At 35.2% G+C, this 26,346-nt stretch overlaps 1 protein-coding gene across 14 annotated transcripts in view; it reads right to left on the minus strand.

The window, feature by feature from the left end:
• The window catches only part of Atg4c (autophagy related 4C cysteine peptidase), a 65,434-nt gene that overhangs the window by 34,310 nt on the left and 4,778 nt on the right, over positions 1 to 26,346 (minus strand). For 4 of the 14 annotated variants that reach the window (XM_020163301.2, XM_074079906.1, XM_020163297.2 and 1 more), the window contains exons 2-6: positions 17,703 to 17,842; positions 12,761 to 12,844; positions 5,024 to 5,257; positions 3,312 to 3,642; positions 839 to 909 (exon numbers count right to left, since the gene is read on the minus strand). In XM_020163301.2, coding sequence (XP_020018890.1) covers positions 839 to 909; positions 3,312 to 3,642; positions 5,024 to 5,257; positions 12,761 to 12,844; positions 17,703 to 17,778 — 796 coding nt within the window. In that variant the 5' untranslated portion in view covers positions 17,779 to 17,842. Of the gene's footprint in view, positions 1 to 838; positions 910 to 3,311; positions 3,643 to 5,023; positions 5,258 to 12,760; positions 12,845 to 17,702; positions 17,847 to 19,928; positions 20,570 to 21,710; positions 21,791 to 23,320; positions 24,192 to 26,346 lie in introns of those variants that run through there. The other 10 variants (XM_074079900.1, XM_074079896.1, XM_074079903.1 and 7 more) reach the window with 7 other exon arrangements.

Below are 26,346 nucleotides of genomic sequence, written 5' to 3' on the forward strand. Positions count from 1 at the left end.
AACTTAATAAAATGCCAAACAAAAATGTATTTGGTGATCACTGTTTTCACGCTACAAACACTGGTTAGTTGTAAGAGTAACAATTTAGCCTCTTAATAGCTTTCTGTAAAAAAAGAGAAAAAAATACTTAACAGCATGAAGGGGCTTATTTTACTATATTAGGGTGCTATGATCTCTGTTTTTACCTCTCAAAAGTTTCAAAATCACAACTGCTAAGTGTTTCCCCACCATTAATTTTGTGAAAATCTGCCTTCTGAAAAGCAAATGGTACCCCAAAGCAAGGCAATAGTTAATGTGTCCATTTTAAGTGATAAAGTGAAAATTTTAGATTTGTAGATTTGTTGAAAGGAGGCACACAGTACTAAAGTCTACGCATTCTGAGTATTTACAGTTTTTTGTCAAAAGCAGTCTCCTTAGAATCATATACCTAAAGGTACTAAGGGTCTACTGTACCTTAAAAGAGACAGAAGCCTGGGAATGTGGTGCCTGCCTGTAATCCCAGCACTAGGGAGGCTGAGGCAGGGGGATCATGAGTTCCAGGATGGCCTGGGTTACACAGTGAGATCCTATCTCAAGAAAAAGAAAAGCTGGGTATGGTGGTACATGTCTGTAATCCCAGCACCCAAGAGGCAGATGCAGAAGGATTATAAATCCCAGGCCACTCTCTGGATTACATAGAGAGACCCTGTCTCAAAAAACAAAACAAACAAACAAAAGTATTTAGTAAGTGCAAGTCATGGTTTCTAACTTCAGAATCATTTACAATGTAATTGGGAAGACAGATAAGTTAAACACACAAACATAATATATACAGATAAAAATTAGATAGATTCCTTACCTGTACAGTCTTGTGCAACATAAATTGTTATTCCTTGTAAGTCAGGGTGTCTTGCTTCTTCAACAGCTTTTCTAAGAAAATAATAAGCATCATCCTGTAACAGCCTATCATTTCCAGTTGGTAACTTATGATTTAGCTTAACTGGGAAAAAAGGCATCATTTACCAGAACTTCCTATCTGACCTGTATCTCTACAGTCAAAAACTATCATCCGGCTGGGCGCTGGTGGCTCACACCTGTAATCCTAGCAACTCAGGAGACAGAGATCAGGAGGATCACAGCTGAAAGGCAGCCCCAGGCAAGTAGTTTGGGAGACCTTATCTCGAAAAACCCATCACAAAAAAGGGCTGGTGGAATGGTTCAAGGTGTAGACCCTGAGTTCAAACCCCAGTACCACAAAAAAATAAAAAAACAAAAACTTTATCATCTGAATGGTATCAGAAATTAGGGTTTTCTTTCTTGTTGTTGTTGTTTTTTGTTTATTCCCCCTGGTACTGAGAATTGAACTTAGGGCCTCCTGCTTACTAGGCAAGCACTCTACCACTTGAGCCATGCCCCCAACAGTCCTTTTGTTTTTTATCTTGTTAGTGTCTCACACCAATTTTGCCCAGAGTGGCCTCAAAGCACCTTACTCCTAGCTATGCCTCCTGAGTAGCTAGGATTCTAGGTGTCAACCACCATGTCCAGCCCCTGAAATCAGGTTAAAATTTTCAAAGGTAAGTATTACACTAAATTACTCAAAGAACACTAAAACATATGTTATAAAATACATTTTAAAAAATTCTTGAGTATTAAGCTGTACCTCTCAAACACCTGGCTACAATGAATGTTTTCTAAGCAGTGGTGTTACAATATGCTTCACATTAACCTACATGACTGGCTGGGAACGAATCACTGTACTTGTCCTCTGGAACCCTAATAAAAGTTTTGGTTTTGATTTTGGGGGGAGTTTTTTGTTGTTTTTTTTTTTTTTGGTTTTTTTGTTTTTTGTTTTTTTCTTTTTTTTTCTTTCCTTTAAACAACAGTCTGACTTTTTCCCCCTTCATTCAAAAAAAACTACATGCCTGAGGTCCTGGATTTGATCTCCAGCACCATGATGGGAAGGAGAATATTTCACCTGAACAAGTAAATTTCCTAATTCAAATCTTAGAATTCGGGCTGGTGGAGTGGCTCAAATGGTAGAGCGCCTGCCTAGCAAGTGTGAAGCCCTGAGTTCAAACCCCAGTACCACCAAAAAAAAAAAAAATCTTAGAATTCTACAGGTATCACTGCAAAATTGAAAATATATCTAAGTATAATGTTCTCAGTGGTGCACTTGTTGTGGGAAAAAATCCTATCTATAAAAGGAAATTAAACAAATGGGGGAATACAAATATTTTTAATTAATTGTATCTTGTAATTCCTTAACTTAAACTCTTGCTATGCATTTCCCATGTATTAGTATAGGAGACGAACTAGAAAAATGTAGCCCATAGGTCAAATGCAATTGGTAGCCTGGTTTTATGCACCTGAAAGCTAAGAATGGTTTTAAAGGATTAAAGGATAAAGAAGGAATAAAAGAACAAAAATGGGCATCAAAAACTTTATATGGCCTGTAAAGCCTAAAATATTTACTATTTGCCACTTTCAGAAAACATTTGCTGAGCCCTTGAACATCTTAACGGATAGAAACTATGCTTCTATGATTATGCTTTTATAAATGTCATTGAAGTTGAAATTGATAATTATTAATAATCCAATTAACAAAATAAGCAATAATTTTTCAAGTGTAAGCAATGTGGCATATTAGTATTCAAACTTATATGATTATAAGTGGAATAAATTTATCATAACATACTGTACTTAGATAACATATCGATAATTCAGTTAATAGTGATAACTTTTTAAAAATAAGTAATGTCCACATAAGCAGAATGTAAAAGCTAAAATATAGCTTTCTAAAATATAGAAATTTGATTTTCAACTTTTCTCTAACTATCTTTCAGAGTGTCAGACTCTTTACTTTTACTATGACATAATTATAATATTAATAGTCCCATATACTTACAATTCACAAGCATTTGATGTACACAAAGAAATGCTGAAAACATCAATTTTAGCTCTATTGACATTTCATTACACTATCAATGCATTACAGCCTCCATGTAACATTACCCAAAAAAACCTGTAGCACTGTACATGTCCCAAGGCTGAAAGAGATGTTAGGTTCTAGAACATTTCAATAAGAGAGTCCATGAAAACCTAGTTAGAAAGAAATCTGGATATCTGTACTACGAGGAAGAGAAGAAAAATCTGTCAGTAGGTTAATGCAGCTACAATCACAAAGCCTTGTTTGTTCCTACTAGCAAACAAGCATTCTTTTCTAAACATTCTCACACAGTTAGTGTTTAAAAGTTTGTACACATTGCAAAAATCAGTATTTCTAAGCCTGAATGAAGACCTGTCATAGATGATAGATTTTAAAACAATTTTACCTTAAAATGTGAGCAACCACAGCTGGTCCATACCAATCTCCAGCTTTTTTCCCAGACTTCTTTCCAAATTCTATTAATTGATGTAAGCCAAAAAGAGCCAAGGGGGAATCACCAAACCAGGAGACGATTTTCCTGTGATAAGTTTCATTTCGCATTTCATGATCATCAGAATATTTCCTAAGTGTTTCCTTCAGTGAAATTGCTGGAGTTTTGAGTTCTCTTTCCCCTGAAAGTGATGCTTCAAATGATGCAGTAAATTTTTTTACAGTGTGGGAAGTCCATGATTCAGAGTCTGAATTTTCAATGTTCAATGCATCAGGCCAGGTCCAAGCTACAGTAGTTTCAAAACAAGGTATTCAGATAGTTTAAATAGACAGACTAACAATTCAACTAAATTAAATATGCAGCATTTAAAGTCAGATTGGTTACTGAACTATAAAAGAAAACTAAAAACTAGAGAGAGACAGAAAGTGGATTGCAGCTGCTAATGGAGAGATACCGGGAATAACTGCCAATGGATGTAAGGTTTCTCTGGGAAACAATTAAAGATGTTCTAAAACTAGATTATGATACTGGCTGCAGAACTCTAAATATACTAAGAACCACTGAACTGTTCACTTTAGATGAATGAATTTGTGGTATATAGATTGCATCTCAATAAAGCTGCTTACCAAAAACAACCAAAACATCCAAAAAACAAAAAGCACAGTGGGCTTGGCATATAGCTCAGTGGTACCTAGCACGTGCGAGACCCTGGGTTTGATCCCCAGAATCATATTTAAAAAAAAAAAAAAAACACTTTTTCCTTGCATTATTCACACCACTCTTGAATAAACATTTTTTCTAATCTCATCAATAATCTCTACAGAGGGTTACAAAATATTTGCCATGAACTGCAGAGATATTGTCTAACACCTTAAAGAAAATCTGTACTATTCAGTAATAGCCAGATGATAGCCTAAAATGGTAAAATAAAATCCTCTTACAAATGTACACATTATGTAAAAAATGGACTAATAGAGCCAGGCATGGTGGTGCAATCCTGTAATCCCAGCACTTAGGTGTCTGAGGCAAGAGGATCACAAGTTCAAAGCTAGCCTGGGATATATAGCGAGTTCTAGGCCAGCCTTGGCTACATACCAAGGCTTATCTGGGAGGGGAAAAAAAAAAAAAAAGACTAATAGAAGAAAGGTGGCACATTTCAAAAAAATTTATGTAAGTTAATATCAATGACATTTTTGAGTGTTTAAAAGGCTAAATATGATGACCTTATTAAGAATGTCTAATCAATTTAATATAATTGATTATAGTCTTACTTATAGGGAGAAAATAAACCAGAAAAAGATTAAAGACTTAAAAAAATACTAATTCCAAAGTCACAGATATTGATTGACCTGCTCAGGATTTAATGAAGTAGAGACAGTCCAAAGAGCTACACCAGCAGGGAAAGAAATAATAACCACAAAAAATCCAAAAGCTAATAAAAGCTGAACTACCATAATTAATGATGGTGACAAGAAAAAGAGTCACATTTAACATAAAGTTTTGAAAAGAGAATCATGAATGTTTACATGGAAGACATTTATGACCCAGTTCAATAAAAATGTAATATGCTAGGCTAGTTACTTTAGGAAACATCAGGGAGGCAGAAAATTAATCTCATGGAGTTCTATGCAGTATGCAAGATGGACAAAAACACAGATTTGATTTACCTCTACCAAGAAAATGTAGTATGAGTCCTTGAGCCAACAGCATCTGGCCAGTTCTCAGTGTACAGCCCCAACCACAATCTGTTGTCAAGGCTGAGCCTTCTATTTGAGGAAACTCTTCCCTGTAGGTCAGCCATATCCTAGAAATGAAATCTTTACGAAATTCTTCTACATTTCCCGCAATTACATGGTCTTCTATTGTACATCCAGATAGTGCAGGTAATACTTTATGTTCATCTATAAAATAAAAATATAAACTATATAGTCTAAACACAGGCAAACCTCAATGGCAATAATATATTTTATTACAGTCTTAACTTATACATTATGTCACATGAGGAAAAAAGTAAAATAATCTGGGCATGGTGGCTCATGCCTATAATCCTAGGTACTCCGGAGGCAGAGATGGGGTTTGAGGTCAGCCCAAGCAAAAAGTTCATGAACCCCCATCTCAACCAGTAAAAAGCTAGGCATGAGAGACACGGTTCAGGTGGTAGAGCATTTACCTAACAAGCAAAAGACCCTAAGTTCAAACTTCAGTACAGTTGGAAAACTGGACATGGTTGCACGTACTTGTCCTCTCAGCTATGCAGAAAGCATAAACAGGAAGTTCACAGTTCAGGCTGGCCCAGACATAAATACAAGAACCTATTTGAAAAATAACTAAAAAGGAAAAAGAGCTGAGAATACTCCATTGGGTAAACCTACTATATTTTTTTCATCCACTTGCCTGCTGAAGGGCATCTGGGTTGATTCCATATTTTAGCTATTGTGAATATTGTGAATATGGACTCTCCATGCTGTTTACAACAGCAGAATAAATTTAAACGCTTGAAAGATTAAAACAGACTCAGCATTAGAAAATAATCTAACTTTCACAAAAGTGTCATAATATTAGAAATTAAATAATGGAGACAGAATCAAGTTTAAGAATCTTGTACTTATTTTTATAATTACTTCATTGTAGATGACTCAGAAGGTGGTAAATTATAGATGAAAGCCAGTTGTAGCTGAAAGCCACCACCTGTAAGAACTCAGACCTGTGAGATATCAAAATATTAACGTTCAAGTAGAAAATGAACCAAAGCAAATGAACAAAACTAGCCATTACCACAGAAAATGAGAGATGACTCCAGATAAAGTAACTTCACTAAAATCCTAATCAGAACAAAAGGGGCCACTAGAAAATTGACATGATACAGAGATATAAAGAATCAAGAATTTACATAGGAATATGATTTAGTTCATAGACTGGAAATATCAATGTGAATGCATGTCTTTATATAAAACACTGAAAATATTTGTCTGTTCTAATTCTGAAATGGCTTAGAGACATCATCATCCCACATGACTCTTCAGCTTAGATTATGGTCTCTAACGCTACTTTCTCAAGGCTCACTGGGAAATGATGATTTCACATCTGCAATGAAAAGTACAAAATGGACCTAAACACCTTGTTAGGAAAGAAAGCAAAGTTTCCAAAGACTCATTAGGTTTTGCTGAGGGATACGGAACTCAATCTTAAAAGACCTGACACTGGCCTAAGTCAAAAGGATTTGAGCATCAAAAGGAGATCACTGGCAAAAACATAATAATCTGAAAAGCCTGCAGTCCATGATAACAGAAAGAAAACAACAGCATTAACATATCTTACATGAGGCAAACAGAACATATTTCTGTTGAAGCTACAAAGAAAGTTTTCACAGGAAAGGCAATAACCTCAGGACATAGGGCTGGAGGCATGGCTCAAGTGACAGAGTGCCTGCCTAGTAAGTATGAGGCCCAGAGTTCAAACTCCAGTACCTCCAAAAAAATAAAATAACCTCAGGACATACGCTATGAACTAGAAATTTACCAGAGCAATATCAACTACTGGATTCATAAATCTCTATATTTTATGGGTTTGTTTATCCACAGAAGAGGAAAATTAATTCACCTTAACATCATACTCCCTTGTACTCTATAAAGATATTATAATTCCTTTCAACACTACTTTGTTTGCTGTGACTTCCCTTTACTATATTTACAGGAACTCCCCTTTTTTATACGTTACCTTGTTTATTGTGACCCCATTATTTTTCAAAATGTATATTTTAATCTCCTTTCAAATGCATATTTGACCTTGTTTACAGTTATTCTTGTTTTTTAATTATATTTAATTCAATTTAATTTTGTATACTTTTAAATACAAGGGTGTCCCTCCCTGTGAATATCAAAACAACTTTTGGAAAAGTGTAAGAGGGTGGTTTGCGGTTATACTTATTAGAAAAAGAGAATCCATAAAATGGATAAGAAATATGATATTTTTCTAATGGCCCAAAGATTTTTAAATTATTCAAAAATTTCTAATGTTTTATTATTAGTCTTAAAAGTATAAATACAAATTTTTATCTTCTGTTATGAATAATTTCAATTTTTTCAAAATTTACACTGATATAAAATATTAAAAATAACAAGAGGCTGGCAGAGTGGTTCAAGTGGCAGAGCACCTGCCTAGCAAGCATGAGAACCTGAGTTCAAACCTAAGTACCACCACAAAAAAAAAAAAATACATATATATAAAAATTTATAAAAATAAAAAAAATAACAAAGGGCTATGTGTGTAGCTCAATGGTAGATAGCTTGCCTAGAATGCCCAAGGCCCTGGGCTCAATTCCTGGGTCCAGGACTGACAGTGTGACTTAAATGTAGAATGCTTGCTTTGTAAGCAGGAGGCTCCGAGTTCAAGCCCCAGCACCACACAATCCCTGGGTTCATTCCTTCTTGCATGCAGATATTTTTAATAAAAAGCACATATTGTATTTCAAACAATTCTGAAAATATAGTATTTCCACAATAATTCAAGATTGTAGCCAGGCATGGTGCTACAGGCCTCAAATCCCAGTATGCGGGAGGCAGAGGCACTAGGATCAAGAGTTCAAGAGCCTGGCCTACATAGCTAAACCCTGTTGCAAAAAAAACAATGTACTGTATATGTCTACAGTGAAAAAAAATTCACATATCTATGAACAGTAGAGTTAACAATTCAGGGTAATTCATACAATGGAATATTATGCAGCAGTAATAATGAATGAGAACTCAAAAATACAACATTGAAAGCCATAATTTTTTTTTCTTTTATTATTCATATGTGCATACAAGGCTTGGGTCATTTCACCCCCCTGCCCCCACCCCCTCCCTTACCACCCACTCCACCCCCTCCCTCTTCCCCCTACCCCCTCCCTCTCCCCCTCACCCCCTCAATACCCAGCAGAAACTATTTTGCCCTTATTTCTAATTTTGTTGTAGAGAGAGTATAAGCAATAATAGGAAGGAACAAGGGTTTTTGCTGGTTGAGATAAGGATAGCTACACAGGGTACTGACTCACATTTCCTGTGCGTGGGTGTTACCTTCTAGGTTAATTCTTTTTGATCTAACCTTTTCTCTAGTTCCTGGTCCCCTTTTTCTATTGGCCTCAGTTGCTTTTAAGGTATCTGCTTTAGTTTCTCTGAGTTAAGGGCAACAAATGCTAGCTAATTTTTTAGGTGTCTTACCTATCCTCACCTCTCCCTTGTGTGCTTTCACTTTTATCATGTGCTCAAAGTCCAATCCCATTGTTGTGTTTGCCCTTGATCTAATGTCCACATATGAGGGAGAACATACGATTTTTGGTCTTTTGGGCCAGGCTAACCTCACTCAGAATGATGTTCTCCAATTCCATCCATTTACCAGCTAATGATAACATTTCGTTCTTCTTCATGGCTGCATAAAATTCCATTGTGTATAGATACCACATTTTCTTAATCCATTTGTCAGTGGTGGGGCATCTTGGCTGTGAAAGCCATAATTAATACAAAGCAAAATACAGCATGATTCCATTTATAAAAAAGAAAACACCACATAATTAAGGACACTTCAGGATGGTGGTTCTGGGGGGTGTTGAAATAGGAAGGAATATAATGAAGTAGAAGGTAGAAGTGCACGGAGATTTTTAAATTATTCAAAAATTTCTTATTTTGAGTATAGTTTTATTACTAGTCTTGAAAGTGTACATACAAGTTTCTTATCTTCTTTATGTATGAATAATTTCAGAATTTTATTTCAAAATTTAGAATAATATAAAATTATTAAAAATAACCAAGGGTTGGGAGCGTAGGTCAATGGAAGAGTGTTTGCCTAGCATGCCTAAGGCCCTTAGGTGCTGGGTTTAATCCTGAGCACCACACAAAAAACTAGTTTTAATAATAAGTAATACAAAGAGGAAAAAGTCTTTCCACTGGATTGTGTCATATCTTCTATACTTGCAACTATACAGAGAAATAGGCAAAGGTAAGGACAACACACTAAGATTAGCAAAGTGGGAATACAGACAGAATATAGGTCCTTTGCAATGATACTAAGGAACCAAATTAACCAATCTAGAGTCATCCCTACCTCAGAAGTTCTGCATGTGTATCATAATAAATCCCTATATGGTTTAAGTCATTTTGACATGAACTTTCTGCCTATTTGCATTTCATAGCATCCTTTCTGATTTGATCTCCCTTTATAGTGTTGTAATTGCCAATACTTCCTTTTTTTAATGTATCTGTTAGTTTATAGTAGTTATACAGGGGGTTTCCTGTGAAATTTCCATATATGCATACAATAGACCCTGGTTTGGTTCATCCAATCCATCGTGTTTGAGGCTAGCCCAAGCAAAAAAAGCAGGACCCTATCTCAAAAATACCCCACATAAAAAAAGGGTTGGTGGAGTGACTCAAGTGGTAGAATATCTGCCTAACAAGCATGAGGCCTTAAGTTCAAACCCCAGTACTGCCAAAAAAAAGTACATCTCAGGCAGAGTGAATTCATGAAATTCAAGAGTATTGTCAAATGGATTCATCAATCAATATTTCTGCTTTATCACAAATATCATAATGGGATTTTTTTTTTTGGCAGTGCTGGGATTAAACCCAGGTCTTTTTATTCATACTAGGCAAATGTTCTGCTGATTTACTATAAAAGATATGATAATGTGCACAGATGAAGAGGTACAAAGAGCATATATCCAGTTCAGAAAGGTACTGAAAACATGAATTTATGTCACTGTGGAGTTAAGAGTCACTACCCTTCAGCAGATGGATCTGTTCACCAACCCAGAAGCTCTCCCAATCTTGCACTTCCAAGGATTTTTATGAGGCTTCATCAAGTAGGCATGATCAATTATTAGCTCAATTTCCAGTTCCTCTCTCCTCCCCAGAGGGCTGGAATTGGAGCTGTAAATTCCAGGCCTCTAATCATGGCTTGGTCTTTCTGATGACCAGCTTCCATCCAGGAGCCCACCAAAAGTCACCACATTAAAACAAAAGACACATTCTAATTACCCAGGAAACTACAAGGGATTTAGGAGCTCTATGTCAGGAACTTAGGTCAAAGACCAAGATGCTCCTAAGTACCTCTATCATTCAGCAGATTACAGGAATTTTAGGAGCTCAGTGTCAGGAACCGAGAGCAGAAACCTGTGTATTTCTTAAGCATATATTTAGTTATAATTTTCTTGTGTTCCTTCTGGGTATGATCAATATCCTAGCTGGTATATTCTCAGTAAATAATTGCTGAAAATAATTTAATGAAATCTGGCATTTCACTAAAAAAAAAAAATCTAAGACAATAACCACTATGATTAAGTAGCTGGTAATTCCATCCTCTACCTCTCTAAAACTTGTTTGAACCAAAAATTATTCGAAATGTAGAAGTCATGTAGCCCCAAGACTTCCACTAATCCTAATAGCTTCAACTTTCAGTCCTACCTGCTTCAAGTTCTTGCAAAGATTCATGTTTTTTCATTCCAAATGCCAAATTCAACCCTTTTCCAAAAGAACTCCTCTTTTATATCATTTTTCATGAGTTCCACTGACTTTACTGAAGATCACAGGAAGTTAACAAGGGACCATCTCAATGGACATGCAGCCTCCTACTACCTTTCTGGCTCTCTCCTTTTTTCATCCCTCTCCTCATAGCCTTCTTCTTTCCTATATCCCTACAACTAGTCAAGAGCAGGTCTCCTATTTGTCTCATTCATAACCTCTGAATCAATTACTTTTCATCTCTTAGGTCCCCAAAAATCCACTTAGTTTTCTACGTATTTCTTCCAAAAGCTATATAATGCAGAAACCCTAAAAAAATTCTCATACCTTTGTACAAATTCCTTCTATCACAAATATCATTTAGAATGCTTTATGTGCACCAGACACATCACTAAACACCTATACAAAAGATGTCATTAATACTTAGGGAGATCGGTCAGGTGCTAGTGGCTCACACATGTAATCCTAGCGGCTCACACATGTAATCCTAGCTACTCAGGAGGCAAAGATCAGGAGGATTGTGGTTCTAAGCCAGCCCAGACAAATAGTTCATGAGACCCTATCTCAAAAAACCCTTCACAAAACTTGGGCTGGTGAAGTGGCTCAAGGTAAAGGCCCTGAGTTCAAGCCCCAGTACCACAAAATAAAAAAAAAAAAATTTAGGGAGACAGAATAATTTATCTAAAGTAACAATTAAAAGCAAAAAAGAGAAAAAACTCAAACCCAGATAAGCACTCCGTTGTGGCTGTCCTTTGTCTGTTAAAATATGTGTATGTATAGGTGACCTAGCTTTACATAGAATTCAAGCTCCTCCTCCATAATTTGGTCCTTTCAGAAGTATGTCCCACCAGAGCTAAAGTGGGCATCTCTCTGTTTCACTGCTATTACTTTCATCATGCCACTCTATTTACCTAAGCTGCATACTATCTACCAATTCCCTATTCATCCCTTCAAGATTATTTTGAGGACTCAGTAAGTCAAGGCATGTAACTACTTAGAATACTCCTGGCCAGAATTACTGCTCAATTAATACTGACAAGTTATTACAAGTTATTTATATGTTTTTAGAGAATTGCTGATAAATGATATTCCAAAATAAGTCAACCAAAAATGAATATACCTTGATAACATGCTTTCGCCCACTCTTTTCTCCTGTTTCTTATATCTCTTACACATATATACATTCATTTTCTCTCTCTCTCTCTCTTACACATACACACACAATCAACCAAAGATGTATAATAAAAATACCAGTGTTAGAGACACATCTTGGTTTAAATTTTTGGACAAATTATTTAACTTCTCTAAACTTCTGCCTTCACATTCATAAGGTGGAGACACCTGAATCTACCTTTTAGATTTGTAAGAATTACAAACTGGTATTCAGTTAGTGGCATAATTTTTTAAAAGGTAATTATTAAATGAATTGCATATATGTGGAAATTCAGACACATTAAATAAAGCCAACTGAGATACTGAAGCAGCCGTAAGAATTAACCGGCTGGTGGAGTAGCTCAAGCAGTAAGATTGCCTGTTTAGAAATCTTACTAAACCTTGAGTTCAAAAAACAACCATTTTAGGTTAACTAAGATAATAATTTTCATTATTATCACATACTTCAAAGTTATCAAAGAATTGATAAAGAATATTAATATATCAATTCAAATATTTACTTAGAACTCATGCTGACTGAAAGTCCAAAACTATAAGGAATATAATAAAAGATGACAAGATCTTATCCACAAGGAGCTCACATGAACAAATCCCTCTGGTAAGATATTATGTGTCAGACAAAATGGAGGTACCGAGCAGAGACACGCTGAGAAATTAAATTGAAAACAAAATCATAAAAACAGTTGAACAATGAAATTCTTCAAAGATTTTCAGATGCTTTACAAATTGACCACTTACCTTCAAATTTAAAATGGTAACATTTTCCAAGCAATAATACAGGGGAATTTCTACTAAAATATGTCTTTGTTTTCAACACCCAGCCTAAATGAAAAGAGAAAAGGTTTTGCTATGAAAAGTTTTCAAACTGAGAGTCTAGCAGTATTTTTTTTATTTAATTCTAAACCCTTAAATATCACTTGTGGATATGTATTTTTAACAAGAGTTGCAAAATATCTGAACAATCAACTAAAAATAGGGGCCATTTATGCTACTTAAGTCTTTTAGCTACATTCCATCTACTTAATTAACATAAAAAAGAAAATAATTATCTTAACTTACTTTGACAGATCACAATGTTCTTAACGGTACAAAATTAAAAAGGTAAAAATTCTACCTAACCTCTTCTCATCAAGACAACAAATATTATAAATTTTTATGTTTGTTTTTTTCCATCTAGATAACTAAAAGGCTTAAAGTATTTGAACATTCCTGGGATACAATTTAGGAAAAGAACACACAGTAGTCTACTGCTCATGATAAAAGGTTCCTAGGTAAATCTGCTCTAATTTCTTAATTTTAGCCAAACGAAGGTCTCTGAATGTGGTATATAAAACTTTCAGACATCCTAATCTCAATTTTCAACCTCCCAATCCTAAACCCCTAACTTCAGTTGCAAACTCTAATTCTTCACATTTTCTTCCTATTAAATTGTCACATCCAAGAAAAAGGTAGTATCCATCCTCATAACAGCATTAACCATTCTGAATATCCTGAAAAAAAGCATCTGCCAGCTACACTGCCAGATACTCCAAATATATAAAATTCTTGTCTGCTAATGCTCACCTTAAAAATATCTCCTACAGCAGGACATAGTGGTACATGTCTATAATCCTAGCACCCAGGAAGCATAGCAGAAGGATCACAAGTTAGAGGCCACCCTGGGCTACACAAAATCCTCTCTCTCAAAAAAAAGTATCTCCTAAAACACAAGCATATATAAATAGAAAAAAAATATATGGACCTGGGAGTTGACAGACTTAGTCTAATCTTATATAGATTACCTGCCTTTATATTTAATGAAGCTGTAACAAAAATATAAAAGGGGTAATTTTTGTGAAGATATTCATAAAGGTACTACACAAATGAAGAAAAATATGTACTTAAAATAAAGATGATACAAGTCTCTTAATTTGGTGGTAAAAGAGAATGGGAAGTCAGATACACATTAGGCTTCACTGAACTTCACTTGGATTATTGTGAGACAACAAAATAGTTGCTTAAGGTCAGTCTTTCCCCTTTCTAACAAATGTAACACATCACTGTTAAATTAAACTCCCTGTGGCTCAGCCTTTTTTGAGAGCTTCTGCTCAAAACACATCCTATTTCTCATTACTAAACAGATTTGTTATGAACTTGTGAGGCACACGAAGGACTTTCCACAGTGGGATATAAAGGATCTTTCTCACTAGCCATCTTTACTCAAGGGGGGCTTTGCCATTTGGCTCGCCAAAAACGTCTTCCCCAGTATCAGCCCAACTAAATTCTACTTATTCTGGCTCAAATATGTTCTTCTAAGCCATTTTTTTTTCTTCTCCCACTTGGATCTGGTTCTCTTCTCCTAAACTTCAATGGGAAATTGGTATTTATCTATTATATACCAGGAACTAGGCTAGGGCTTTACATATATTATGTTTTAGAAATATTATACATACTAGAATGATTCTAATCCCCAAAGCAGTAGTAACCCTCTCTCCAATAAAGGCAGTATTTCCAAAGCAAATCCTAAGAACTTAATAAAACAAGTTCAAATAAAAGAAACAACCATTAAGGAGAAATTTGTCCATTTCTCCCTGTGGTTTATCCTCTACCTACTTCTTCTTACCAAATACCCATCAATCCTTCTTCAAGAAAGGAAGGGTTGTAAATCTGACTGGTCAGAGCCGGAGGCACTGAAAGGGGCCACACTCAAAAGAGCACGTTTATAGTGCTTTACAGTTCAACCATCAATCCTAAAGTATGCATTCCCTTCTATTTGCTTCTATTTCCTATACAGATCCTGGCAGTGCCTAATCCCTCATGACAGACTGACTTCCTTTAATACTTCATAAAGTCAGGTACATAAATGAACTCAAAACTTCTCATAAGACACTGCCACTTATCTCTGTTTCTCCACAGGTATGAGGATGCTGAATCATACCAACATGTCAAAAGAATGATCTACAGATAGCCACACACAAAACAATAAAGTTGGACGTATGTCTCAATCTATGTGCAAAAATTAACTGGAAATGGATCAGAAATCTAAATACAAGGGCTAAAGCAATAAATCCCTAAGAAGGAAACTCACATATAAATGTTCATGATCTTGATCATGTTTTACTGATCATGTTCATGATCAGTAAACAACAGTTTTACTCTGACATCAAAATCACAAGTAACCAGACAAAATACAAAAACTGAACTTCCTCAAAATTAAAAAGTTTCATTTTTTTGCCTTCTAAAATTAAAAAGTTTTGTGCATCAGTGAACACTACCATAAAAATAAAAAGACAAACCATGAATGGGAGAAAATATTTTCAAATCATATATTTACTAAAGAATTTGTGTCTAGAATATATAAAGAACTCTTGAATAAACATTTCTGCAGAGAAGATATACAACTAGCCAGTAAGGTAAAAAAAGACAATGTAAGTTAAATCCACAGTGAGATTCTGCTTCACACACACTGAGATGGCGCTTATAAAAAGAAGAACAATAACAAGTTTTAGCAAGGATATGGAAAAATTCAAACCTTCGAACATTACTTACAAAAACATAAAATGGTGCAGCTGCTCTGGTAAAGTTTGCAAGTACCTCAAAAAATTTAAACTTAGAGGAGCTGGCAGAGTAGCTCAAGTAGTAGAGCTCCTGCAAGCGCAATACCCTGAATTCAACCCCGAGCATCACCAAAAAAGAAAAAGAAAAAAAAAATTAAAATTAAGAGTTAGCATATGACCCAGCAGTTCCACTGCTAGGTATAGAGCCAAGGAATTAAAAAGATAGATTCACACAAAGATTTGCACATGATGTTCATGGAAGCACTATTCATAGTAGCCAAAAAACAGAAATGACCCAAATGCACAGGTAAACAAAATGTGGAATAGCCACACAATGAGATATTTTTCAGTCATATAGAAAAATGAAGTACTGGCTACTTTGCAAGACTCTATCTCAAAAGAATAAATAAATACATAAATAAATAAAGTACTAATACATATATGCTATAACACAAATGAATCTTGAAAACTTATGCTGAGAAAAGCCAGATACAAAAGGTCAAAATGTATATGATTCCATTTATATGACATGTCCAGGGTAGTCAGATCTATAGAGACAGGAAGTAGATTGGTGGTTTCCAGGAGCTGCAGAAAGGGGAAATAGGGAGTAACTGCTAATAAACACAGGGCTGCTTTGGGGGATGGCAAAAATGCTCTAGAATTAGATATTGATGATGGTGCACTACCTTGGAATTATATTAAAAACCACTGAGTTGTACCTTTTAAAAACTGACAGTTTAAAAATCTGAATTGGGGCTGAGGGTATAGCTTAGTGGTAGAGTGCATGTTTACCATGCACAAAGCACTGGGTTCAATCCCAACACCACAAAAAATTTAAGAATTTAAAAAATTAAAATTTGAATTGTACTCTTAAAAGGGCACATTTTATAGTATATGAAATACATTTCAGCTGTTAAGAATTAATTTTCAAATCTTTCAAAATGCAATGTAACGTTAATTGCCAAGTTATGACTATCTGTATAGCTAGCTTACCATCACTTCCAGTGGACCAGAAGCCGAATGCCCATTATGTTTTACCCATATTTGCACTATTAGGGGCTTTGCTGAATTTTGTTCATTCCTATTTTATGGATATAAACTTCTTCCTATTGAAACTAGCTCTGCCTGAGTACTTCTCCATGCTTAAGGGCTTTTTCAATTCCAATAATCTTTATTAGATTTGATTGTTTGTTTGTATTTTGTTAGCCAAGAGTAACTAGGTTCAAAATGAAGGCTTGAGGGAGAAAAGTCAATGCTATCAGTCTATCAGTGCATGAACTTGATACCATCTATTTTGTGTGTTCAGAAGTCAATTTTGCCTACTCCCTGGTTTGGCGATGAGGATGCCTGAAATTGAAAAAAAATGACACTTTATCATCATCACCTGAATAAATTCTAGCTACTTCAGGATGTTAAAAAAAAAAAAAAAAGAAAGAAAGAAACTAAGCCAGGCACAGTGGCTCACATTTATAATATTAGCTATTGGGAGCTAAGATCAGGAGGGTCATGGTTTGAGGCCAGCCCAAGCAAATAGTTCACAAGACCCCATCTCAACCAATATCTGGGCATGGCAGTGTATACCTGTCATCTCACACTACATGGCAGACTGAGATCAGGAGCATCATGGTTTTAGGCCACCTCAGGCAAAAAGTTTGTGAGACCCCCTTCTAAACAGAAAAAAAAGCTAAGAATGGTGGCACATGCCTATCATCCCAGTGAACAGCAGGAAGCATAAAATAGAAGGATTGAGCTCCTGGGCAAAAGGTGAGCTCCCCTGGACCCCAAATTCCAAAATAACCAAAGCAAAAAGGGCTTGGAGGTGTGGTTCAAGCAGTAGAGTATCTGCCTACGAAGCATGAAGCCCTGAGTTCAAACTCTAGTACCACCAAAAAAAAAAATTACAGAAACCATGAGGATATCAATATACTCTATCAACTTAGGGGAAAAAAGGTACCACCTAGTATGTTTGAGTTTCTAAGCAATGTTTGTTCAGCTCTCTCTTCAGAAGATTCTTATCTATGCTGCTTACAGAAACATTTCATTCATGGTAAAGTATTTCATTCATTCTCAAGTATTTGTCAGTGACTTAAGGAAGATAACACACATCTCCAAATGCTTCATAATGTTCAAATCATGACACTCACTGTATTTCATGTTGTTCCAAGCAGATATAAATTTAGTTTTTAGCTTGTCAACTTCATCTGTTCCTGTGGCCTCCATATTCAAACGCTAAAGAAAAAGCCATCACTTGATTGCATTCTTTTGTAGAGTTTAAGCTTCCATTCTGACTTAAAGAAAAAGAAATAAGTAAAAAAAAAGTAATCAGTACACATTCTGCTAGTTACTTAGATGATTAGATAAAATTTGAAGTGAAAATGAGCAAAACAGTCTCGTTTTACAAATGGAAATCTTATAGAATATAACATTCTATAAGTATTTTATCTGTATAAAATAATGAACACCAAATATGTAAGAATAAAATTGTCACATAAAACCAAGTACTATCTCCCAGTCACTCACAACTGAATTCAACAAACCACCTTAGTTAACAGAGCTTAGCTTTGTTGCTTCTTAGGAACATGAGATATATATTATTTGGTATGAGAGGTGATTTGAAATCTTGTTAAAAATGCTGGCTATCTTCAAAGTGGAAACTTCTACTTAAATTGACGAAGTCACTACTTTCATATAAAGTCTAGATGTTCTGTCTTGTTTTTTAAATGATGGTATTTTCTACATTTCCTTCCTATCTCAATACTGAGGCATTTTTTTTTGAAAAACAGAAAGGTTTAAATTTATAACTGAAATTTTCTTTACTTTTAAAATAAGAATAAATGTAGCTCATAAGTGTGTTTCATAACTTGACTTGAGGGAAAATTGAGATGAGTGATATAATCTGATGCAGCAAAAGGTTTGCCCTTATTTGCAGTAAGTCACAGTTCACTTTTCAAGAAAAGAATGCTGCAGAGAACATTGCCCTTTTAGGGTTATAAATATCTCCTCAAAAATACTGGTACATTCATTTCTCTAACAGGCATTCTATTTTATAATATGTATTAAAAGCTACTAATTATACATATGTCTAAGGCAGGAGAAAACACGATTTACTGGAAGAGTTTAAAAAGATAATGTGTCTACAGTACAGAAAGTCCAAAAAAGTGGAACATGATGAGGCTAGCGGGTTATACAAGGGTGGGAGCATGCAGGGCCCTATAGACCAGGTTAAGAATTTTGTTCTCTATCCAAAAAGTAGCTGGTTTCAAACAGAAAGTATCAGAATCAGAGTCTGTGGGCTTGGTTTTTGGTTTGTTTTACTCTAATAGTAGCATGAAGAACAGATTAGAAAGGACAAGGATAGTGAGTTTACTACTATTGTATAGGACTAAGAAAGAATTGATACCAGCCTAGCCTCAAGCAGTAAAGGTGGACAGAAATGGATACATAAGGAAACGTGTCAAAAATTCAGTAAGTTTTGGTGATGAATGGGAAAGGTAAGGATCAGAGATCTGTCAAAGATATAACCATGCAGATGGTGCCTATAATTGAATTAGGGAACATTAGCAGAGGAGCAGGTTAAAGGAAAAAAGATCATAAAGTTGAAGTGTGTGGAATTTGAGATGTCTCTGAAAGATACAAATAGAAAATTCATTTACTTAATCATTTAATAAATTTTACCAGGCATTGTTCTAGGCACTACAGAGAACAAAGGCAATTAAATACCTGCTTTCATGTAGCTTATAGTCTAGATATATTCTGCAGATGTTAACCAGGCTGCTGGATATACATATATGTCCAACAGTTCCATAGGAACTCAAAGGAAAGATCTGGAGATTAAAATTAATTCCTCAAGTGTTGATATACAAACAAGAATTAGAGCTACTAACATGCTCCTCAAGAGCTTTGCCTTATACATTTGTACCCTCCAGCATTTGGCTCCTACCTGGTTCTTAAGGATGATATGAATGATATAGCTCTGCCCACTTACACAGCTTCCTCTCCTGTCACTCCTCACCTGCCCACATGCTGAAGCATGTGAAGATGGGGAAACAATTTGTAGAATCTGAACCTTTATGCATCAGATCACACAGGCAGGGAGTGGGTTAAGAAGAAGTACACTAAAATGTGAACAATAATTTCTCTGAGTGGTTCACATTTTTATATCATGATTATCCCCATTTTCCAAATCTTATACAAAGAACATATAGCATTTCTATAAGTGTTTCAGAGTTTATTTTTCCATCTGGAGCCAATAGAATTCGAGGTCCTGAGTTCAAACCCCAGTACCACCCAAAAATAAAAGTTTATTTTTTTAAGAGACACAAAACCTGAATCTTCTAAATCCAAAATTGTTAGGCAAGAGAAGTGCATACATGTACTTCCTTCCTATGTGAGAAAGAAAGTAGACTGCAGGGAAGACTTTGGTTCCAACAGTTCCCAACACCAGACACCAGTTAACACTCTGGATGGTCCTTAGCAAGAATGTGGAAGTCAAGATGTCCTAAAGTTGTTGTGGGAGATGAAGACAGGAAGAAATTAGGCATTTTGCATGGGAAAGTCTGCATCTTAGATAATGAGTCCTAAATAGCTGTTTTATTATTATTTTGGTTGAAACTCCTGCTACTTGGACTACTAGGTCAGAATAACTTTATTCCCGAATGTGAAACATCTAAAATGTTTTTAGAACATATCCTTAATATTACATAAGAATACATTTATCATCACTGGTTGTATTAATAAAATTATTACCTACAGCCAAACTAAAGTCAAACTATTACCAGCTTAATAATTCATGGTGGTTACTTTTCATATAACTAAAAGTGAATTCCATTCTTTCATAAAGATTGAACCAACTTTATTTCTGTACCAAAACTTTAAATTACTGTTTCTAAAACCCTTAACTTTAGAGCAAAGATTATTTTGAAAGGTGATGTTGGAAGGAATTATAAATTGAGACACTTTATAAAGAAATAACCAAAAATTCCTAATGAGATTTGCCTTACTGCATATTAAAACTCATTATAAAACTATGACAATTAAACTTTAGAGCTATTTAAATTTATTATTCTTATTAGCACAAGATGAAACTGAATAAAACATAATACAGAGTACAGAAATAAACCCAAGCATATTTAAGAATTAAGTACCTGATATGAGAGATATTTTACATCAGTGAGAAAAGATGGGAAATTTAATAAATAGTACTAGAATAATATGCTAACCTGTTTAAAAAATAAAGCTCCATGACTACCTCAATTTTAGATGAATCAAAGACCTAACTGCAAATGCAGACAGGTATGGTGGCAAATTCCTATAATCTCAGCATTTGGGACACTGAGGCAGGAGGATTGCAATTTTGAAGCCAGCCCGGGCAACATAAGCAAGTTCCAGGTCAGTCTGAGCTACATACTGAAAGTTTGTCTTAAACAAACAAACAAAAAGGCTGAGAGATGTAGCTCAGTGGTAGAGTGCTTGCATGTGTAAAGCCTTGGACTTAATCTCCAGCACAATAATAATAATAAATTTTAAAAGCAAATGGGAACACAGAGCATATGTGTTTATACTCCAGTGAAATATAGGTTTAAAAATTTCAGTCAGGTTTGGTGGTTCACTCTTATAATCCCAGTTAGTTTCTGGGAGGCAGAAATAGCAAGAGGATAGCAGTTTGAGACTAGCACAGGCAAAGTTAGTGATACTTTATCTCAATAAACAAGTCAGGCATGGTTGTACATGCCTGTAATCTCAACTAAAGTGGGAGGCTATGGTATGAGGATTGCATTCCCAGCCCAGTCCAGGCAAAGCACTAGACCCTCTCAGAAAGACAAACTAAAGCAAAAAGGGCTGAGAGTGTGGCTCAAGTAGTAGAATGCTTAACTAACAAGAGTGAGGTCCTGAGTTCAAATCCCAATATCACCAAAAAAATTTTTTTTCAAAAAATCTTGAAGTATGAAAGACCTTTCTAAGCATGGTAATATAAAACCAGAAATCAGGGCTGGTGGACTGGCTCAAGTGGTAGAGACTTGCCTAGCAAACAGGAGGTCCTGAGTTCAATCCCCAGTACTGAAAAATAAATTCATAGAAAGATGGAAGGGAGGGAAAGAGAGAAGGACGGGAGGAAGGAAGGAAGGATTAAGTAGACACACATTTGCACTCACACATGACTTGTGGCAAAAACCTCCGCTTGCCACACTGCATATTATGTGTTCGTTGCTTATGCAAAGTCATCCTAACCATCCTAAATGGAAAAAAAGAATTTAAGGATGTCAATCATTTACTTGAAGACTACAATAACAATTATTAACTATATCTGGACTGTCTTAAGTCTTGATCTTATCTGTAAGAAAAACATAATATTTACTATAGTTTGATAAATAAATGTTTAATTACATTAGGATCTCAGTAACCCAATGAGTTTAAATAAACTAGAAATGTCTGAAGTCTCCAAACTTTAAAATGCAACCTTGTCTATGAGCACATGATAAAAGCGAGAGCACACAAGGGAGGGGTGAGGATAGGTAAGACACCTAAAAAACTAGCTAGCATTTGTTGCCCTTAATGCAGAGAAACTAAAGCAGATACCTTAAAGCAACTGAGGCCAATAGGAAAAGGAGACCAGGAACTAGAGAAAAGGTTAGATTAAAAAGAATCAACCTAGAAGGTAACACCCATGCACAGGAAATCAATGTGAGTCAATGCCCTGTATAGCTATCCTTATCTCAACCAGCAAAACCCCTTGTTCCTTCCTATTATTGCTTATACTCTCTCTACAACAAAATTAGAGATAAGGGCAAAATAGTTTCTGCTGGGTATTGAGGGGGGGAGCGGGAGGGGGTGGAGTGGGTGGTAAGGGAGGGGGTGGGGGCAGGGGGGAGAAATGAACCAAGCCTTGTATGCACATATGAATAATAAAAGAAAAATGAAAAAAAAAAAAAAAAAAGAAAAAAATGCAACCTTGTAAGCTACATATTAACACAGAAGATCAAGCGATTTATCAACAAAACGTTAATAATCCCCCTAAGAACTGAAGGTTGTCAGACTCTCAGGATTAAAAAGTAATTTACAAAGCATCTAATAATTAGAAGCATTAATATTAACGATAGTTCCTGACTAGTATTTCTACCCGGTACACTCCAGGTGATCTCTCTTAACCAACAGTGCTTGTGTGGAGAAAAACAGTAAAAGAAAATATATAAATTTAAAAGACTAAAAAAAACTATCACACATTCCAAAGAATCTGATCTGCTCTGGTTTAGACTCACAGATGATGGATGATCACCCAGTCCACAGTTAACCCACAGTAATGAGATCTCCTTTACAACATCCTCCACCAACTGCACTCCCTTAGCCCTTTACTGACACTTCCAGAGCAAGGAGCTCAGTACTTGCTTAACAAGCACTGTACTAAACTGAAAACGTAATAGTTTAAATTTAAAAGTCAATAATGTTTTAAGCTGTTTATTCTTCACTAATTAACTGTGCCAGAGTATCCATATCAACTACATGATACCAGCTACCTTTATACAACTACCCTTCCTAAAAAGATATTATACAGAATCAAAATTCTGTCTCCCTATAATTTCTCCCTTTCTTGTCCTCCTTGTGTTTTCAAAAACTAATCATCCTGTTTGACAGCCCAGGCGATATTCTTTTCCACATTAAATATCTTCAATTCCTTCAATTAGAAGACATGAGTGAGTGGTAGCGGTAAGGGGAGTAGAAATGAGGAGGCAAAAGCAACAAGTTGAAATGGTAGAAATAACAATACCATACAAATATATGAAGGTGCACAGGCTAAAGGAATTCCGAATCCGAGGTTTCAGGTCTGACATCTAGGAAGACAGTGATCCTATCACCAGAAACAGGGAATTCAAGTGAAGCAGGCGATGGTTAAATGGGGAATTCCATTTAAGACATAGTGATTTTCAAGTTCAGAAGGAGTAAATATGGATAGCTTTTTCACATGTTCCATTGCATATTTACTCTAGAGCCAAGAAAAAGATGCATCTGCATTAATGAGGCTGGTAAGTACATGTCGTTTAAATACAAACATACATTCATTCAACAAGTATTTGAGTATCTACTCCTGCAAGGCACTAAAGGAGATAAAATGAGCCATGAAACTCAGTTCCTGCCCTCTCACACTAGAGAAATAAAGTGTTCTAAAAAAGAAATATTTTCCCCTTTCCAATGTGAACATTCACACATGAATAATATCACAGGGTAAAACATAGTCCCAAATGGCACTCTTCAAATACAAAGAACAAGGATACATAAATAAACCTTTCTATTCTGAAAATAGAGAAAAACACTAGACATAATACTTAGGAATTAATTAAAGTATCCTCAACAATTATGCCTATTGTTAAAGATAATGCTTGAATTGTATCATCAACCAAAAGAAAAGCATTGTTTAAAATGTTCACAAACAATTGTTTTGACTTACAAATGGAAGTGTTTGATGTCACTTTTCTTGACATTCCTAATTTTAAATAGTAATGTATCAATTGGAAAATAGAGCTACAATGTTAAATCCTTACTAATGTTAAAACTACATGCTCTTTAGCTGATATAATTGTTCTACAGTTTTCTTTAACCATAAGATTTTAAAATTTTATGTTGACTTTAGCAGTTTACAGATAACTGATTTTATAGAATCTATTAAAAAGTAGTTTTATAGAAACATAGCTATATTTTAAATTGATAATATAAGGAAAAAATAATTAAAATAACTTTTGAATTTCTACCTTAACTGTATACCTTTAGTGGTATATATCCTAAGGATATACAATGGCAAAGAAATCTTTATTTGGTGGATTTGTTGTTGAAGGTAGTTATGAGCTAATAATCTAAAATTATTTTATGTATTATGATAGATTTGATGAGTAAATATACTGATGTGTGGAAAATCCAAATTCTCTCTCTGGGAAAAAAAGGAGATACAAATATGAATTGGGTGAAGGTAAAGAGAACTCTTCAGTGCTGAATTTGAGTTGAAGGTATTCTATGAATTCATGATTTCTTTTTTAAAGTGTGTGCATGCATACTGGTGGAATTGTTCAAGTGGTAGACTGCCTGCCCAGCAAGTGTAAGGCCCTGAGTTCAAACCCCAGTACCACCAAAAAAAAAAAAAAAAAGTATGTGTGTGTGTGTCCATAAAAAGAAGAGCAATGAGCATGTTTAATGGTCAAATCTTGGTTTCTAAGCATTATTTCTCACTAAAGTGGATTTAGTGAGAAGTCACAAAGTCCTTACCAGGACTCCATGGTAAAATGACTGATTCCAGGTCTCCAGCAGGGAATGTGCCAGGTGAGCAAGGAAACATTTTATTATATGAAAGAGTAAGAAAGTATTCAAATATCAATGTAGACATATCTAAAGGCCACAGAGCCAGCTTAAAGGGACTGCCACTGCCAAATTAGAGATAATTTCATCATCACAAAAAAGGATGATAACAGATTATAACACACTGAGTAAGTACTTGAAAAAAAATAATCCTTACATATATAGTGATACCGAAAATAAAAAGAGAAAGGCATATATCTGTAATCCAGGCACTCAGGTGGCTGAGACAGGAGGACTGTGAGTTTGAGATCCACTTGGGCTATATAGTGAGAACTTGTCACGAAAAAAAAAGGGCTGGAGGCATGGCTCAAGCAGTGGAGCACCTGCTTAGCAAGTACAAAGCCCTCAGTTCAAACCCCAGTACTATAAAAATAATTTTTTTAAAAGAATAGCTTTTCTTTGGAGAAGATAGCCAGAAAACTGTAGAAGGCTTGATGAAACTGAGAAATCACTATTTGGCAATCATTGATTCAGGCAATAATTATGAATGGCTACTAAACCACTGGATGGAATGGAAAACAATATCCACATGATTAATTATTAAACACAAACAGGAAAGGTACTATTAGAATGTAGAAATCTGGTTAAACTAAATGATATTACCATCACCAATGATGAGAAAGCATCATTACAATATTCCTAATGTGATGAAATGTAAAGTTCATTAAATGACCTACATAAGAATCAAAAAACTATTTATCCTGAAACTAATTATAAGGAAACAATCAGGCATATCAATTTTGTGATGCATTCTACAAAAAAAAATTGGTCTGGACTCTTAAAAAATGAGAATGTCTTTAAAGAGAAGGAATAGGATGAACAACAGGCTAGTTGAAAAAAAACAGAGGGTTGTGGGTATAGCCCATGCCTAGTGTTTGCCTAGCATGCACAAAGCTCTGGGTTTGAATCCCAGCAAAATAAGAGAGAAACATGACAACTCAATACAACTCATGATCAGTTTTTTTAATGCTATAGTGACATTATTGCAATATTTGGAAAAATCTAGCTTTTGAATATAGGCTATTAGATAGCATCACATTGAAGTTAAAGTATTTGGGATTGCTAATGGTATAAGAATTATGTAGGAAAATGTCCTAATTATTAGAAAATGCATGAGGAAGTACTTGGGGGTGAGGTGACACAGTATCTCTACCTTACTTTCAAGTAGGTCATTAAGTAAGAAAAAATGTATATGTATATTTAAATACAGAGAGTACTTTCATACCACTTTCACTGTCATAAGCACAGCTTAAAGGAGGGAGAGTGTTAACTAATAAATCTAAGTAAGAATATACAGTGCGGGTATTTGTTGTATTGCTCTTTCAATTTTTGTATGGGTTTAAAACTTTCAAAAGAAAAAAGTTGGAAGAAAGGCAGAGTGGAAATTAAGTTGACTTTAGAGCAGCCAATTAGACTTTATAAAGCCTAACTACTTCTTCACTCTACCCA

This window comes from Castor canadensis, chromosome 7 (assembly GCF_047511655.1).
Source record: "Castor canadensis chromosome 7, mCasCan1.hap1v2, whole genome shotgun sequence".
Classification (NCBI taxonomy): Eukaryota; Metazoa; Chordata; class Mammalia; order Rodentia; family Castoridae; genus Castor; species Castor canadensis.